General features: G+C 36.1%; 1 protein-coding gene across 3 annotated transcripts in view; it reads left to right on the top strand.

Annotated features, from left to right (window-relative positions):
• The window catches only part of STK26 (serine/threonine kinase 26), a 33,011-nt gene extending 14,267 nt beyond the window's left edge, over nucleotides 1-18,744 (top strand). For 2 of the 3 annotated variants that reach the window (XM_068411936.1, XM_068411938.1), the window contains 10 exons: nucleotides 2,016-2,246; nucleotides 9,222-9,278; nucleotides 10,913-11,021; nucleotides 11,115-11,272; nucleotides 13,840-14,025; nucleotides 14,661-14,809; nucleotides 15,476-15,569; nucleotides 16,055-16,117; nucleotides 16,208-16,344; nucleotides 16,813-18,744. In XM_068411936.1, the coding sequence (XP_068268037.1) occupies nucleotides 2,016-2,246; nucleotides 9,222-9,278; nucleotides 10,913-11,021; nucleotides 11,115-11,272; nucleotides 13,840-14,025; nucleotides 14,661-14,809; nucleotides 15,476-15,569; nucleotides 16,055-16,117; nucleotides 16,208-16,344; nucleotides 16,813-16,837 (1,209 nt within the window). In that variant the 3' untranslated portion in view covers nucleotides 16,838-18,744. Of the gene's footprint in view, nucleotides 1-2,015; nucleotides 2,247-9,221; nucleotides 9,279-10,912; nucleotides 11,022-11,114; nucleotides 11,273-13,839; nucleotides 14,026-14,660; nucleotides 14,810-15,475; nucleotides 15,570-16,054; nucleotides 16,118-16,207; nucleotides 16,349-16,812 lie in introns of those variants that run through there. The other variant, XM_068411937.1, reaches the window with a different exon arrangement.
• The last annotated feature ends 485 nt before the right edge of the window (nucleotides 18,745-19,229 follow it).

The following is a 19,229-nucleotide window of genomic DNA, read 5'->3' as shown; positions in this document are numbered from 1 at the left end:
CTACTGGTTTGTTTGTTTTTATTTTTTGTCTAACTTTGTGAGCATCTGAGGCCTACAATATTTTTCTTTCCCAGTATAATAATATTAACTGTCCCAGATTTCAGATCAAAATAGTACTCCTCCTGTCTTTTTTCATTTGCTTTGGTTATGTATTTGTTGAAGTCTTTCACTGGATATATCAGTAGAAGAAAACACAAAATGTTTTTCTTTATTATGTCTCTGAAAGGGGTGTAGTTTTTTGGGTTTTCAGGTTTGTGGTTTTTTTTAATGGCGCAGAGAGTAATGAGCTCATTGTAGACAAAGGGGAAATTCCTCGTTCTTTTTGCTTTAATGTGCTGCTCAGGAACAGCAGTGTGTCTTGTATATTTGCAAAATCTAAAAATCTAACTCCACAGATCAGCATGAATCTGCCATACTGCATGTTCCCTCCTCTTGTGATAGCACAAATGACAGCTTGCTTTGTATGAGCAGTGAACTGATTCTGCTGAAAATAAACCTGACAAATCATATGGTTAACTCTTAGCTAAATCTGTTTCCTGATTCATCTCACAGTATTGTGGAATAAATTCTGGTTCTGGGAGAAGAGAAGAAGTGACAATAAGGGCCCAGTAAGGAAATCAGATCGTCCATTTAAGACTAGGTTAAAGTACTAATGTATTGTTTTCTCCAGTAAAGATTTTCACATCCATTGGCAAGAATACTGGTGTAAAGATGTTTTCTGGAGTTTCATGTTGATACCTGAGTATTTTGTTATGTAGGGTAATCTGTGCCTTGGGTTGAATGTCTGCTTTTGCCAAAACTGTCACTTCTTTTGTTGGTTCTGAGTTTTGGAGTGCAAGAAAGATCTAAAGCAAAGCATCTCTTTTATATTTTCAAATGTTGCTATTGAATCAGAGGGCTTTTTTGGGAAGATGTTTCTTGTTCAAAGTTTGATTTGTGCAATGAGTTGCCCAGTTCTGACAGCAGTAACATATTTAATTCTGTTATTCTGCAGAGCGTGGGCTGTTCTGTTAATACATCTGTCTTGCCTCCTAAAAACACCTTTCTGCAAACTTTCTTACTATGGTCTAAAGATTGTGTTCTTAAACTGTGGAGCAAGTCATCCGTATCCTTCAGAAGTCACTGCTGTGGTTTTTGGATACACAAGGTTCTCTAAGCAGCCATGTAGCATGCTTTATCTTGAAGGGAAAATGAGAATTTGCTTCCTTTTTGTTTTCTTCATGATTACTAGAATGGAGCTGAGAAATTTAAAATCTTTGTATGATCAGTCTGCTGAACTTAGAGTAGTGAATCAACAGAGACCCTAAGCCACGTGTCCCTCAGCAGTGCTGTGCTGCCTTGGTGCTCTGCTCCCCTTTTTAAGGCATGCTTGGGTGATACCAGCCAGTTCTGATCAGTACCCCAGTTACAGTGCTCTGTTCCAGACGCCTTATTCCTTCTTTGGACATCTCTCAGTCCCTTTTGCTCTACTTTCTGTCAGCACTTTTAGCTGCCCTGAAGACACCTGTTAGATCTGAGAATCTGCAAGTGAATACTAGGTAGTGCCTAGCTCCAGCTCTATTACTTGATAGGATGCTTTGTCTACCCAAGGCTGTCGGCCAGGTAGAAAGCCCAGCCTTTTCTGCCTGGGTGATGGTGTTAGTGCTTCTGTGCCAGTAATTGCGTTCCCCAGTCTTTTGAATTACCGCACAGGTAGGATTGATATGAAGAACAGCTCTATTCTTCCTTTTTAAAGGGTTGCTATGTGGGGAAGTGAAATGAGGTTTGTACATGACCCTTCCTGGTGAGGCTCATTTACCTTTGACATAATTGCATAATGTATGTTCTGTAACTAATAGCTGAATTAGAAGTTAGTGTGCAGGAAGTTAATTTATTGGATGCACGCCTTCTAGTGATGATAAATCTGAATGATGTGCTGCTTGGGAAGTAATGAGGGCTAATAACTTGGAAGTAAATTAAGTAACTTGTGTATATTTTTTCTTTTTTCCTTCTTTTTTTTTTTTCCTTCGTTCTAGAACCATAGAGCAGACCCAGAAGAACTATTCACCAAACTGGAACGCATTGGGAAAGGCTCCTTTGGTGAAGTCTTTAAAGGAATTGATAATCGGACACAGCAAGTGGTTGCTATAAAAATCATAGACCTTGAGGAAGCAGAAGATGAAATAGAAGATATACAGCAAGAGATAACTGTTTTAAGTCAGTGTGATAGTCCTTATGTAACAAAATACTACGGATCATATTTAAAGGTAATGTATAGTATTGTACAAAGATTTGCCAGCACCCAGTTGTTTTGAATGCCACTAGGAAAAAATTCTAAAATTCAGGAAGAGTTATCATGCCAACTTGACCTTTTTTTTTAGTAGGTTTTTGGTTTTCTTTGAACAGAGCTTTTCACTTTGTTTTGCTCCTTTTGCTGCTTGCTTTTTGAGGCTGGAATTTGCACAAAATGGCTAGAGGGTGAATGGAGTTGATAGAGGATTCCTCTTGCCATTGTTATTGCTTTTGGACCTTGGTTTTCTCTCCTCCCTCCCCAATCCTTAGCACAATTTTATGGCCTTCCTGGGGAAGAAACAAATATCTTCAGAGCTATAGAAACACAAACCTTTCTCTGATATGGAAAGAAGCCCTTCACCATGTAGAGGTGTGTTGGTAATTATGCAGCATAGTAGGCCTGAGACAAAGTAAACCTGACATCAGCAGAGTTATGTAACCACTGTGTGAAATGTTATCTAAGGCATAATTTAAAAACAAACAAACAAACATGAAAACCTACAGAAATACAAAATGTTGAGTCTCTTCAACTTGCAAAATTGTCCAATATAATCACCTTAACTATTGCTTAAATGATCTGCGGTACGTACATGTTTTAGATAATTTCTAAAAAGACTAAAACCATTTAATAAAAGCGAAAGTGTTAACCGTAGTTAGAGCTATCTTAAATGTCTGAGGTTTTTTGTTTGCTTGCGTTTGTTTTTTTTGTTGGGTTTGTTTGTTTTTGGTTTGTTTGCTTGGGTTTGGGTTTTTTGTTGGTGTTTTGTTTTGTTAACTCCCCAGGCATTTCTGGCTCCTTAAGGTATGGTGGTTTTTTTGACATTATTCTAAAGACAGATCTCTGAGAAACGTTCCTGTGTCACACTTGTGCTGTATCTTTCAGTGACACTATAAAAGTATTTGCAGAATTTATTTAGTTGTGTTCTTTGTAGATTTGGCTTTTTTCCTCTTTAAATTGCCAAAGTATTCCATTTCTAATATTTTAATGCTAAGTGGGTAATTTAATTTTCTGTATGCCAAATACTAAATTCCCATTTTGACTAAGATAAGACAGTTATGGTGGCTTTGCTGTTTACTTAGTTACTCAGTATTCTGTGGGTCGTGCTGTAGTGAACATACAAGTTGTCACCGATGTCCCATCTTTCCTTCTCCTTACTGGGCTCAATCAGTGGGATTTTGTTTTGTTTGCTATTAAGTGATAGAGCTCTGAGATGTAGTAGAATTTACTTTCCCACATCATAGTATATTAGAACAAGCTGTTTTTTTCTCAAGATAACTTTGAATTCAGCTAGCAATGTTCCCCTGGAGCAGTGCACAAATGGTACTGCAGATCCAGACATGATCAGTCTTTTTTACAGTCCTTTTGTCTGTGATGAGCTCAGTCCTAAATGTTATCCTCCTGGGTGTCCGTCATTTTAACTTTGTGTTGTAAAAGCCCAATTGTTTGCCCTGAAGTACAAACAGGTCAAGGTAAATCTTGGAAGTGTTTTTGCTTGGCAAAGTGTTTTGTTAAATTTCAGAATTAAACAGTGATTTCAGCAGCTGTAAATGGGGAAATGAAACTTTGATTTGATGGGCGTTTTGTTTGTTTTGGGTTTTTTTGAGGGGTGGTGTGTGGAAAAAGCTTTATAAGTCATGAGTTGAGTAGGGGAAGAAGAGAGTCATTATTACAGCAACATAGGTACTGAAAGCAAAAAGGGATTCGCAAACCTGCCTGAGTACCAGTGCATCACAGCAGTTTGTCTTTGGCCTTACGCAAGTCTTTCACTTTTTACCCCTCTTCTTAGATATGTAGGTGTAGTTATTCTGTCAGTGCTATAAAACTATCAACTTCTGGTTAGGTTTTTTTACTTTCTAAAAATTGCTGACAAATATAGGATCATGTTAACACTGCTGTACTTTCCTCACCGCTCAGTTCTTTCGATTTCTGTTCTGATTCTGAAAGCTTAATGCCGATCTCCTGTTTACTTTTCACACTTCTAATATTTTTGGGGAAGGAAAGTTTCTGTGTGTGGAGCTTGGGGAGGTGTTTGTGGAGTTTTGGTTACTTTCCCATTTCTTTAAGAAATTCCTTTAAAACAAAAAAACAAACAACAAAACCAACCAAAACAAAAAAAAAAACACACCTAAAATATGATTCACAGGAATGTTTTTCATCCCAGACTACTGCTTGCAGTTCCCCAGGTAAATGAATAAAAAAGTCCACAAATAAATGATTACTTTTATTTCTGTAATTTAAAATAAATAAAGAAAATGGCTGTTCAAGTAGTATCTTGGCTCTAAATTTTTCTTAGGCTAGATTTATCCTTGGTTACTAATACCAGATCTTTCAGCTTGAGATCGCTCGGGGAAAGAGTGTATTAGCTTTGTGAAGTGTGCGAAGAATCTTTTATGCTACCTTTTCATTTTAGTAATAACAGATATTTCGAGTTGTATCTGTCTACTTTTTTTTTTTTTTACTTAATTGCTATAGCTTTTAACTTTTTATTAGCTTTTACTCTGAGAATGGCTGTCAGCCTAAGTATTTAGCTGTGTAGTACTTCATTCAGGATTTAATTTCTTTATATACTGTAGACATCTCTTGGAAACAGTACATACAGTTGTGTACCAAATGACTTTATAATTAAAGCTTAAAGAATACTGAAGCTAAATTCTGAAAATTAAGACATCTTATTTCTTACAAAGCAAAGTCCTAGGCAGCAGAGATTAATAGCAGTTTTCTATGGTAAAAAGATCACATTAAAAGTGGTCCCATAGGTTTGTTGGTGAATACTTAGTTTTATATCTAAAGATCACTGAAAATATTCCTAGAAATACCTTTTAAAGTAGTGGCTAAAAAGAGCATAAGCATACAGTAAATAGAAGATATTTCAAAATTTAAGAGTTTTCTTTTTCCTTTTGCATCTTTATCTACAGGAAAACACAACAGCTGAGTCTGCCTTTCCGATCTGCCCTTTCTGATCATGCTTATGGAATAGAAATAGTTTACTAAAATATATTAATCATATATGTAGCTTTCTCTGAAGCTCTAGGGGTGGCATTAAAAATGTTTTTTAGTTTTGCACTGTTTAAATCAAAGAGACTTAATATTTTCCTGACTATACCAAAGCAAACCCTCAGTGAAAAGGCATTCAGGTTGCTTTCAACACTGTATTGATATTTTTAGTTGAGTAATCTAGATCTGGTTTAAATCTTTAAATGCTACAAATTTGATAGTTTTTACTTTTAAGAAACTGCAGCAGTGATGTGTTGGTTGCGGGTTTTTCATGTGTGCCTCAGTTCATCCAGTTAAACTGTAATGGATCACCTTCTGTTGTAACTTATTCTTGTTTTTTTTAACCAATTTTAAGTAAGCTTTGAATAAGCAGATTGTTCTCATCATCAATTTGTAGCCAGTTTCAGTTTTTCCTCCAGTAAGATAACATATTTGATAATTAAAAGGTTTTTATCACCAAAACACGAAATAAGAGATGTTAACTGTGAAGGTTTTCTAATTGTAAGCATTTCAGATGAAAAATTTTATTTTTGTACAGTCTGTTCTACATATTCTGCTGCTTTACAGTTTCCTCGTACGTCAGGATGCAAAGCCAGCCTTGTGGCTGACTGGGATGGAGTGGCGCAGTCTCAGGGAGCCTGAGGCTTACCAGCTACATGCAGGCTCTTCCAGATGCTCCTGCTGCTGCAAGGGGGAAGGGAAGAGTGTCTTTATTTCAATTACTTGACTTACTAATTTGTAACTTAGTCAGCTCAGCTGATGCTATGTACGATACTCTTATGTTCTGCAGCCTAGCTGCTCATTAGCTACAGCTTGTACATCTGACTTGCAAATGTGATTTTAAAAGCATGGACAGTCCCTTAATATTTTTACGTAGCAGTGCAATGTTATTTGTCTATTATCAGATATTTTCCTCTTTAAAAACCTTATAAATGGTAGAAGATGGCAAGATCTACCTCCTTGAGGTTCTTGGGATAAAGCTGATGCCAGTTTTCAATTGTTGTGACACAAAAAGGTGCAAAACCTCCATATCTTTGTAATTTGGGGTACCTGTATGTCTTGAATTTTGGAGTTTGAATGGGAGTTTCCATTGAACTACTCCTAGAGCTTAGGCATTAGTAATTTTTTTCTTAAATTTTCGTTGGGTATCTGGCAAGATCAGTAGTGTTTTCTAAACATACTGGTAGGCATGTACATGCATATATATAGTCAAAGCACCATAATAAACATATTTGTGTACCGTAGTAAAATGTTTTACCTTTATATCATGTCTTTTTTAAATGCATGTAGAATTGTACAAGCTTACAGCTGTATTAATGGAACTTCTGTAACCGCAAGATAATTAAAATCCTGATGTAGATGTCTGGAGATGTTCATATTCGTGGTAGGTCAGGATCTAAATTTGTCTCATCATCCCGTATTGCACTTTCACTGCAATTAACATCACACCTCAATAAATAAAACATTGGTTGTGGAGGGTGCCCTTGAAAGTGATAGTGCATAGCAATGCAGAAGTGTGAGTTACATTAGATAGCCAAAATGAGTGTTTTCTGCAAGCCTAATGGCTTGTCAAAATGTATTACTACTTTATTGGTTCAGGCAAGAAAAAGATTAAAGGTATTAAAAGTTACCCTGGTTCTGGCGAGTTTTGGTTACACAAATTCGTGAAGCTTGATGAAATACTTGAGCTGTGCTTTCCATCTGATCCCACAGAGAGAGATCTTCTCTTGATGGCTGAAATTTCTTGATTATTTTCCCTATTTGTGCCATCTAGCCAAGGGATTTAAATATCTGTCCTTGTAACTATTACAGCCAGCTGGGCTTGCTCTTTTCTTTCGCTATTAAAGCAAGGCTGAAGTTACTCTCCATTTTTCAGTTTTTATTATGGAGGACTAATATATTAGCATCCAGAGACTTCCATTAAAATTGTACAGCACTTTGTGCAGCAAAGCTTTGAGGCAATCTAAAGATACTGTTTGTTCTGCATTGTCTATTTATACTTGATTGACCTAAAATAGCTAGGAAAAAGGTGGTTCATGCCTGGCTAGAAAATATCCACACCCGGTTACAGTGGATAGTAGCAATTTCTTTGAGACATCATTTCAGAAACACAGTACTACTTATTCATTTTCGCCCTATACTGTTTTCAAGTAATAGTCAAATCCTCCAAACATGTTTGGTAACCACAATGTTTGCCTTAAACTGGAGTTCCTAGCAGGTCTTCTCAGCTGACAAAGTTGGGCTTTATAAAAACTGCTAAAATTAGCCAGCCCTTCCCTGCTGATCTCATAATATTGGAATAGACTCTCATAAATGGTGTGTTTTTTAAATTCAGAATAAATCTAATAGAGCACACTTTGTTAAGATAATTGGATGTGGTACTTTCAGAAACTGCACCTTTATTTGCTTATTGAGTTTTCTTTAGATTTCTGTCACTCGTCAGGCAATAGGGTGGGGAAGCATACAATGTGGAATGCAAGAGGCTTTAAAAAGTACTTCTGCCATAAGCTTGTGTTCTGTCCTAAGGAACCAGTAAATATTTGCTGGAGACTTAAACAGCGTGCACAGTGCTTCAGCAGGTCTGGTTTAGTTGAGTATTTTTAATAACTGGTTTTTATTTTAAATAAAGAAATGTTTTTATTTGCAGAATTTCTTAGAGTAGTAGCCCATAGATTAATATTTGGGTTTCTTCTAATATTTGGAAATGTGAGGGGACTCTGACAAGCAAATAGCAGAAGATCCCAGTTTTGAAACGTACAGTCTGTAGATCTGATACCAGATCTTTCCCGTTTTGTTTGTATGAACCAGCCACCTTTTGCAGCTGCATACCAAGGGCAAAGTCAGCATCTAGAAATCAGTGTTAGAAGCATTTGTCAGTTCTAGTATTCTACTAGTTGAGACATCTGCACAAAGAAAGCACAGAAACTCACAGGGGTTGAGATTCAAATAGCATAAAGTGAAGGAGTACGTGCACTTTGCAATATTACTAGAAACAATTTTTAAAAAATAATTCCTAAGATAGGTTCCTTAAGTAATACTTTTTGTTGAATTATGTTGCTCTTATCTTTGTCCTTTTAATGGCCAATTTCGAACCTCTGATCTGGAAACTTTGGAAACCTGAACATCTTTGTAGGGTTCCAGGTCTGGCAGTGCAATTTCTCCTGGCTGGTGGTTGTAGTGCTTCTTTGTATCTCAAAATCGGAGCTGCCCCTATGGTAGCAGGCATGTTTTGTGGTAGGATGTAAGGTAAGTCCTTAGGTACAAGCATATTCAAGGGCTGTCAGTTCTCACTTCTTGCTGGATCTGACAATTTAAGTTGGAGCTTGTGGACATGTTAGATACACGCTTGCACAGTTATTACATAGGTGAAGAGGCACCTAGCAGCTGCCTCCATTAGGCTTTAAATTTCTGTTGTCTTTGAAGCGTGTTCATGCTCACTCTCTCCCTCAAAAATAATTTTAAGTTCTGAGTATTTTCCTCAGATGAGAGGTGTGGTGATGTTACAAGAAAGTTTTCTATTAAAATTGTAATGCTTTTATATCACAAATGGCTGGGATCAATAATTGTAATACAAAGTCTTTTGTAAGAACTGCAGTCTTACATTAAAACACTTAGTTCAAACTTAAACCACCACCAAATCACTTTTTTTCTCCCAAGTTCAATTCCATTAGGTGGAATCATTTTAGATACCAGTTAATGGAAAATGGCGGGGGGGGAATGGTGGTGGGATTTTTTTTGTTGTTGCTTTCTTAAATGCAGAAGTCAAACTTTAATTGATATTTAGACATCTTGCACAGGAGGTGTGTGATCATTCTACAAGAAGTAATTACATGTAACTTGGTGATTAATGGGACTCTGCATTTGCATTCTCTTAACAGTATGCTGGTACTCTATTGAAATACATTTTTTTTTATGGCAGACTTGGGCTTCTAACAACTCATGCATTCCTTTACAGGGCACAAAACTATGGATAATAATGGAATATTTGGGTGGAGGGTCAGCTTTGGATCTTGTAAGTATATGATTTTTTTGCATAATAAGTACTAGTGAACCTTATTTCCTTGTGCCTTCATATCTCTTTATAAAATCTAGTTTCTGGAGGTGGGTGATACTACATCTCTGCTACATTGTAATGCTCTAAAAAGTGTGAATTTGAATGGTAGTTCTGTTATATTGAATTGGTGTTGATTTTTTTGTTTTTACTGTTTGTCCCTAAGCATTAGGAAGCATCCATTTGTTCTCAGTCAAATATAAGGCAATTTTTTTTCAGTATGAGAAGTAGTACTGTTCTTGACATATGTGGTGGGTTCTGGGGTTTTGAGTCATCTGTCCATTCCCTGTCCCTTCTGCCCAGAAGAATATTCATTATACTTGAATAAAAAAATGCTTCTTTGGGATTGGGTCTCAGAAATGAATGAAGTGTGTGCCCACAGAGTACAGTTAATTTTAACTGGTTAAAAGGTGTTGGGGTTTTCCATTTTCAGGTACTTTCAGTTAAGCATGAAAGTGCCTTTTACTTAAGATAGTGTAGCATTCATGAAGGGTGTAGCTTAGAGAGTACAAGAGCACAGTCCACTGTATGTGGATGTGGTTTCCCCGTGCTTTCAGTACAGCTCTGCCTCAGCTGTAAAGCTTAGAGACCCACCCTTTCCTGTAAGATAATGTATATCAGTCTTTGTGCGATTCTGAAGGAAAAATACCATGTCTTCAGTGTTACAGAATGGTGTTAATTATATATTTGCTAACAGTGGGTGCTGTCTGCAAGGGTGGAAGTAGGTGCTTAACTTCATAAATCTATTTAAACTTCTTTATGAAATTACATCACATCAACTTAGCTATGGGAATGCAAAAGCATAGTAATTCTGTGTAGCATGTAGCTCTGGAACTTAGTATTTTGGAGAAAGGGGCTGCGAGATACTTATTCTTTAACACTTTCAAGTAATTGATCATCTTCTGTGGAGTGTCAGAAATAGTCAAATAGCTTTTATTAGTGACAGTGGAAACCACTGAACCTTTAGAAGAATAAACTTTTAAGTTTTGCCTCATTTGCCTCACTTTGCCATACAGTAATTTCATGGTGTTCTCTGTTTCAGTGCTGTGTTGCTGGTATTTTTTTAATAGCAGAATCAACCACCTTAGTTGCTTCTGTTTTATTTACATAGCTTTCTAATGTGCAAAGTTTACACTTACTCCATACTACCAGCTTTATAGTAGTGCGTTATATTCTTGATGCACAAGCAAGCAAGGAATCAAAAATGCTGGAATATAGACCAATAGACTATTTTGAAATAAAGTGAGTTTCTTAATTCACTTAATCTAAAATGCAAAGTTCAGTCTGCTGTGTTTATTGTCTATAGGAAACTATAACTTTGTGGAAAGCTTTAGCTTTTCATGTGCATCGCATGCTGAGGGGAGTGCATACTGTATGCGTTAGAAAAGTAACAGCATTTTCAGTGTATTATCTGTGAAGATGATCATTCCAATGGTACCTATTTCTGACAGAATGTTGATGTACTTCATTGAATATTTTATGAATTCTGTTAGTTCATTACTTTAAAAAATCTTTCAAGTTCAAGATTTAATTAAATCAATAACAAGGCAAAACTTACAAGACTAAAATGATTTTAATGTGTCTTTTTGCTAAAGCTGCGTGCTGGCCCATTTGATGAGTTCCAGATTGCTACCATGCTAAAGGAAATCTTGAAAGGTCTTGACTACCTACACTCAGAGAAGAAAATTCACAGGGATATAAAAGGTGCATAACATTTTAAATGTTACTTTGTTAAAGCCTTTAAGAATCATAAGAGCAGTAATCTAATTTAGATGTTATGTTATTTCTCCTTGGCAGCTGCCAATGTCTTGTTATCAGAACAAGGCGATGTTAAGCTTGCTGACTTTGGAGTTGCTGGGCAGCTGACAGACACGCAAATTAAGAGGAATACCTTTGTTGGAACTCCGTTTTGGATGGCCCCTGAAGTTATTCAGCAGTCAGCGTATGATTCAAAAGTAAGTATGAGACTAGAATACCTTTTCTTTGTATCTGCAGATCCAACAGAAATGACTTTTGGTTTTGTGTTTTTAGCTCTGTCGGTATGGAGGAAAAAAGTAGATTTCAAATGACAGGGTTTCAAATAACAATAAAATAAAAAGTATGATTAAATTGTTTTTATACACTAGTTGCATGTCACTGTACTCACATGCAAGACCCATGTAAACTTGCCAAGTAAATTGATGCTTTCATGTTAAGATTCTTTAAGAGAAACTCCCTGGATGCTTTCAGAGTTGTGGGTGGGTTGGTTGGTTGGTTTGCTTTCAATTTCAATTAAAAGTTTCACATTTAATTCAATCAGTAATAAAGCTCTCACAAATTAGAATGCCAGTGGAACCTATCAGCTTATTTAAAGCCAAGATGATGGCTGAAATTTTACTCTCTTCTCAGATTTTTATAAACAGCTCTGGATATAATTTCTTTAATTGTGTTTCTGAGGACCTGTCTAATGCTGAAGATTTTAGCACAGGTGACTAATCTTGAGAAGGAAAAAACTAACTTGAATCTAGGATGGATAGCTGTGATAGCATTATGGTGCCTTGTACATTTCTTTCTCATGGGAGCTGTTAACGGATGACTAATTGCAAAGGAGAGTTTTCTTATGTGAGCTAACAGTAGAAAAGCAGGACTCCTCCGTGTTTTTCTGAGGGTTGGGAACTGCTGCTGGAAATGATAAGGAGGGAACAGTTCCCTCTTCCTCCATGTGTATACACACAAGATGACCTAGAGCGTGTGGTTAGTGAAATGGCAGTGTACTTTGGTTCTGGCAGTGGACTTTCTACACTCCGTAGATGCAACCTTAAATAGGAGCAAGAAATCTAAAAATCTTGGTATATGCAAAGTCATACTTTCATATTGTTTTTTCTCAAATAGTAAACATGTAACTGTACTTGTGATGTGCACATAAAGAAAAGACTGTTGAATATCTGAGATGTCCTGAAGATATTCAGACTCCAGGAGGCTTTCCCAGGATCATTCAGACTTGAAGGCATTTGTGTACAGACCACAAGGCTTCTTGCTGATAAGGAGCGTGTGGATACAGTTGTATTTTCATGTTTAGGGTTTCAGTGGCGCAACTGTAATGTGCTCCCTAGGGCATTTTGGAAAAGCACTCAACCCTGCTTTAAAAACGCGTGTTGTCCAGTCAATAATTCCTCTTCTGCTTGCCCTGTGTATAAATCAGCTGTACCACCCTTTCATTTACATTCTTCCAGCAACCTAATCTTTTGCCTTCTGTATCTTCTAAGTATGTTGCAAGAGCAATACCCTCCCCCTTTTCTTTCTATGCCAAAATCTGGTGGGAAAGCACAGAAGATGGAAGCCTTTGGTAGGACAGATGAAGGGGTTTGGACAGAATGCACTTCAATTTCTAGGCCAATACTGATGAATATTTTGGCATCTGGACTGAATTTTAACCTTTCTCCTTCTCTCCCTACTTCAAAACGACAGAAAATAAAATAGAAATTTGTACATTTTGGTCATGGCAGAGATTTCCATCTCTTTCAAAATATTTAGCTCCAATATACAATTGTTGGTTATGGTATTTCAGTAATAAACAATGAGCTAGCTTAATTCTTCAGTATTAAATACAGATATTTTAATTCTTGTCAATAGGAAAGGACTATTGGAGAGATGCAAATTGTAACCTGTGTTTACTCTATGGGCAACTTTGGTTTATGACTTCTGTGCCAAGTGTAGTTAACCATTGCCAGGCACTCCTTAATGAGAAACACCTTTAGCGATGTTAATAGCTATTGTAAGTCATCGAAAAAGATGCAAGTAATGTGTGTTTCATTTGGGAAAAATCTCTAAAATCAGAAAAGAATTTTATAGTTCATAAGATATTTTGATGCAAAGACAGAATTTGTTTATAATGCTTCCTTTAGCTAAAATAAATATCACTTCATTATCCTTCAGAAACTTGCACCATGAACTTGGTGTTTCAGGTCTAACTGGTTGTTAATTTTCTAGCTAAATTCATCAAGCAGTCTGTTAGGAAAGAAATTAAGTGATCACCTGCTGGATTTGATTCAACTCTGCCTTGTTCCTTTAGAGTGAGGTGTCAAACAAGGCTGGATACCTCAGTGCATCTACAGTTTAAGAAGTATCAGCATGCAGTTTTGCTATGTAAACAAAACTGAGGTAGACATAGGAAATTTGTGGCAGTTGTAGTTCATTATATAGAAAAAAAAAAAAGAAGGAAGACTGACTTTTCTGAAGCTTTTTCCAAAAGCATGTGTATTTAGGTGTATGTTTAACTTGCTGACAGTGTTACAACTGTGACAAAGAGTGCACCAAAAGTGATGTTGTAGATGTTTGTCAAAGTTATTAAAGACTGATTAAGTCAGCCAGGTCTTTGGGAATTATAGCCTTCAAGTATTAGAAAGGAATCTTTGTGCATTATCTACTTAGACCAAAATTAATTCTATTATGTAGATGCAGTATATGTGAAGATTTCAGTCATTAAATACTTAGTCATGGTAGCCCTTAATTTTATACTAAAAGTAACTTTTCCCTTTTTCAGGCTGACATCTGGTCATTGGGAATCACTGCTATTGAACTAGCCAAAGGGGAGCCTCCCAACTCTGATATGCATCCGATGAGAGTTCTGTTCCTCATTCCGAAAAACAATCCTCCGACTTTATTAGGAGAATTCAGTAAACCTTTTAAAGAATTCATTGATGCATGTCTGAATAAGGACCCAACATTTGTGAGTAGATGTGTGTGTATGTATATATAGATGGTTTGGGGTTGGGTTTTTTTTTTTACTCTCTCATGCTTGCAAAGCATTTTGCTGGTGTAGTGCATCATAATTGATTGGAATAATTTTAGACACTATACTTTCCACTGCTAATAGTAGTAGTGTTTTTTAATAGCTATGTCTCCATCCTAGTCTCCGTTGTTTAAAATACTGAAAGGGGGAGAGGGGAATGCTGAAAGAAATGATGGTGACAGAGGCAGCTTCCTAAAATGCACTCAAACCTACAATAATGTCAGAAGAGAAGCTTTAACAGAGGAGAGAACTTAAATCTTTTCCTCCAGCAGAACTTTTGCTGTCTGAATTCTGCTTACAAGGAAATGGTGCATTGGAGAATTTTGATTAGTCATTTTCCTGGGTGTGTACCTTCTAGCAGAGAAGGATAAGCAGTATAGTTTGTGTGCAACTTGATCATATTTTTAGAGTGCTTATAAATGTGGATTACTGCCTTTTCTTGACTTCCTGTTTCACTAATTTCCTGATACTACATGAGTTAGCTCTAGAAGTCATTTGTCTTACTAAATCTCCCCTATTAACATTTAAAATCATGAAATGTTAGCATAACATTAAATAAGTGTTTCTTACAGCGCCCTACTGCAAAAGAACTTCTGAAGCACAAATTCATTATGAAAAATGCCAAGAAGACGTCATATCTGACAGAACTGATTGATAGGTTTAAGAGATGGAAAGCAGAAGGACATAGTAGTGATGAAAGTGATTCTGATGGTTCCGATTCGTAAGTTTATTTTCAGTTTAGTCTCTTTTGGGCTTTTTTTTTAATGTTAGTAAAAAATGTTAGTTAGGTTTGTTGCAGTTTCTCTGTAAATAACTCCTCTTCTGTATATCTGTCTTTGTTCCATATGTATTTCATGGGCTTCTTTCAAGAAAACCCCTTGTATGAACCTGAAGACTAATGCATAGGTCAAGCTATGCGCTCATTCTCTCTTTAAACTTTCTCTCCCTGAACTCAGTTTCAGTTCTGTTTAAGTGCTGTGCATTTCCTAGTCAGGGCTAGTGGTTGTACAAAAAACAATGAGTCACAGTTAGAAGGGCAGAGCAAGGTTGAGGTGTATGAAGAAGTTTGCACAATGCCTGTGGAACAACATACAATCTGTAAGTCTCTTGCTTTTCTGGGTGTCAGGTAACTGTTTTAAATGGGATGCCATGGGAGGAGGTAAGCTTTATGGGTAGATAACATCTTCTGTTTGCTTTGATCGTATTTCAGTTTATTCAGCCTCTGAAGTTGTTTATTTAAAGTTCAGTTAATGTTTCAATACACTTTTTTTTTCTTTTAAGGAATATGGAACTAATCCATATAGATTTATTATGTATTTGCATTACCTACGCTTGCTTAGCGTTATGTTGTGGCTAGTACTGTGTACATCATATCCTTTTTCTTCAGGGAGTCCAGTAACAAAGAAAATAACTCTCATCCTGAGTGGAGCTTTACTACAGTTCGAAAGAAGCCAGATGCAAAGAAGCTGCAGAATGGAACGGTATGTACAGTCTGAATAGTTCTTTCTAAGTGCCAAAGGGCTGCTTTTGAAGCCAATTTAAGGAAGATAGTGATAAAACTTAGTAATTATTCACTTCTAATAAGAGCTACCTTTTTGTAGTTCAAGAGGTGATGATTGTTAGTGTTATTTCCTATGCCCATGTCAGCCTTAAATGCAAAAGATACCACATACCAACAGATTACTATCTGTTCATAGAGATGGGAATTTAAAGGCTTATATAATACTAGAGAGGAAAAACTGAACTGTTTTTCTGATGTTATGTGACAATGTTTCAGATGTCATCAGGCATCTGTTTCCACATCATGTAACGTTTGTTGAGGTACTGTGCCTTTGTTGTTTCTGTAGTGTATTTCAAGCGCTTTGTTGAATTTAACTGAACTTCCAAAATCACATGTGCTGTGTTAAATGCAACTTTTATGTTGTATAGGAATTTGCTAATGTAATCCTTGTTTGTTGACTTTTAGGATCAGGATCTTGTTAAAACTCTGAGTTGTTTAACTATGATAATCACCCCTGTGTTTGCTGAGGTAAGTCTTGACTTAAAAAACTTCTTTCAAAGTATTACCCAAGTGTCTGATAAGTTTTATAAGTTGTATCTGTTTTGGTTTGCTACTCAGCTCAAACAGCAGGATACAAATAATGCTAGCAGAAAGAAAGCAATTGAGGAACTTGAGAAAAGCATCAATATGGCAGAAGCCACATGTCCAGGGATCACAGATAAGATGGTGAAGAAACTTATGGAGAAATTTCAGAAGTAAGTTAAGGAATTTCTTGTATGCAGTGCGGAGTGAAGCTTTATTTTAAAAGAAAAAAATTAAATTAAGTATTTATGCACAGGAAAGATTAGTTGACACTGAACTTCATATGTTGGGGAAATTTGAGTAGTTTTATGATGGGTGAAAGATCTGCTATTTCCAGGGATTTAAACTTTTAGCTTCGGTAGTCTCAAACACTACTGTAGTTGTTATACCTTGCTTCCTTTAATGTAGCCTGCATTTTTGTCATAAGCATGTTTATAGCAAGTAAGAGAGCAGGGGATCCTTTAACTTACCTTTTCAGTGAGTATTTTCTTGAGAATGTCACTTCTGGTGTTTTTTCGTATGATCTGTTGAGTTGAAGGCATGTACTAGTTCAGTGATGCAAAAATAGTTATGTGCTGTTTGCCAAGCTGAAACTATATAATTAACAAAATTCTTGATTGCCTTTTTTTTTTTGTCTGTAGATTTTCTGTTAATGACTCAGCCTAAGAAACTTCACATAATTGACTGATGTTTCATATGGACCCAGTGAAACCCACCAAAACTACTTCAAGCTTGGCAGTGCTTAGCTCATGAGCTCCTTGTGCCTTTTGGATCTTTGCAACATATTGATGGCGACTGAGGATTTGAAAGAACCTACTCAACTATTTTGTGGCAGTGCACATGGTTTTATATTTTCAGGAAATTATTTTGTAAAGAACAACTTTTAATATTGTAGTTTCACCTGTTTAATCTGATAAATGTTGAGGTGCAGTTTTGCTTTTAGAAATAACCATTACTTTAGTTAATAGAAAGTGCAAGTACAGTATGTTTTGATGCTGTTTTGTTCCTGTACATGGGGGTGTACAGGCCTTTTGTATTCATGAGTTAAACTTTTGTAAATCACTAACAAGCTTCAGAGAAAATAGCTTTTTCACAAGCGTATTCAAAACATGTAATGTAGTGGCAAGGGTATCGCTGTAGCACCTGCTTCAACCAGCATATAGTTATCATGCCCTGAAAAGTAAACCTGCAACAGTATCTATTATAATTCTAAATTGGTACAGTATTTTAGGCAGCTCTATGATTAAATGTATTTGAGAGCAATATGTCAATAGTTTGCAGGTGATATGTAGCAACAGGAATATCCTGATGTACAGTATATGTATTACCTTTTAGAACAGGTTTTGAAGTAGTAATTCAAACTTATATCATCATGGTAGGAAAATCTAAAGCAATACAGTTGAGGGGGTGGGGCTTTTGGCAATAATGGACAAAACCTGAAGTCCAGTTTAACTTAATTTAATTTTTTTCCTCTGAGTATATATGCCTGGGTGGAAGGGAGCCAGAGAAGCCGAGCGTCGCATGATACATACCTCACAAGCAGGTATAAGTGTAACACCAGCGTTCTGTGTGGTGGTGTTGTTTCTCCTGTAACATATTTATACACATTTTTGTTCTTAAATACATTAAATACAGTACATCAACATAATTTGTTTATAATTTTCTGAAAGTGTATTTTAAGTATGTATTTACCAGTTAATATGCAAATAACTGAGTTATAGATATTCTTTCACAAAAAAGTAGTACTGTGCAGTTTGGAGTGATTTTTTTCTTATTTTTTTTTCATAAAAAGTAGGTAAGACTATAAAAGTTGCTTTCAGTTATATATTTATGGTACTGCTAGATGGGTAATATCTTCTGGTTTTTTTTTTTTTTCCCTTTTTCAACCCAGTATGTATATTATGCTGAAGTTTTGAACTGGGATTGTTTTTCAGTACTTAGCTGTGGAACTGTTGGTGTAAATTTATTTTTGATAAAGGCTGGGTGTGTTTATTTTATGGTTCAGACCTGCACATTTTGTTTTTGCACAAAAGTCATTTTAAAGAATCTGAAATATATCTGCCAAATACTGAAAACGTAATGGTGTGCAAGTAAATACTGCATTTTTAGTCAAATGTTGCCATTACATCGTTTTTATATAAAGGACACTTGTGAGAGGTGGTGGTTAGATATGCCAAGGACAATTATTTTCAATGGTGCCTACACTGTAAAAAAAAAATTACTTTTAACTCCTTGTTTTAATTTTAAAAAAATGTTTCTGTTTAAAACTTTCATCTGCTATATAACTGAAATTCGATTAGAATTTATATCTGAGAAAAAAGTCTGGAAATAGTTTTTGAAAACAATAATGTTATGGATTAAATAAATATTTTTATAAATGTAAAAGCGGCAAAAGTTGTAAATACAGTTGATCTGAAGCTTTACAAAATAACTGCATCACAGAAACAAATTGTAGTGCTCCTTTAGCTTCTGTAGTTGTTAGTCTTGTAAATCTGTTTATAGATGAAGCTTATTTCAATGTTTTGGGGGGTTTTAAATGGCTTAAAAATAAATATTTAAGTTCTGTAAACTTTCATGAGCTTGTTTTGTTGTGCTTTTTATTCTGGATTTTAGTAGATGTGCAGAGGTGTGGCTATACCTCTTACAAACTTGTGTTCAAGAAAGGTGTTCCTTGCACGCAGTTGCATGGTTGCTTTGAAAAGGTTTGGGTCCCCCCCAATGCTGTTCTTGTCTAGAGGACACCTACCAGCTGCTACACCACAGGGAGTGCTATAGACAGATGGAGCAGCCCCAGGCTTCAGTTTGATTCCATTCCTAAAGAGGAGTCTTCAGGATCTGTGTGCTCAGATGAACATGCATGGCCCGTGACAACATGGTAGAGATGTCAGAACACTCTGACTTCATTGTGAACTCGGCATTGTGGAGTGAAGGTACAAAACGGCCTGTGCCACAGTTACCTCAGCTTTCACTTCAGCAGTCTTGACCCATCTTGGACCCAAATCTCGTTTTAAAGAGCTTCCAGACAAATTTCTTAGAATTAAAAACATGTTTTTGTTTC

This window comes from Nyctibius grandis, chromosome 13, assembly GCF_013368605.1.
Source record: "Nyctibius grandis isolate bNycGra1 chromosome 13, bNycGra1.pri, whole genome shotgun sequence".
Taxonomy (NCBI): domain Eukaryota; kingdom Metazoa; phylum Chordata; class Aves; order Nyctibiiformes; family Nyctibiidae; genus Nyctibius; species Nyctibius grandis.
Note: the sequence above shows the minus strand (reverse complement) of the source record. Positions and strands in the feature narration are given on the sequence as shown.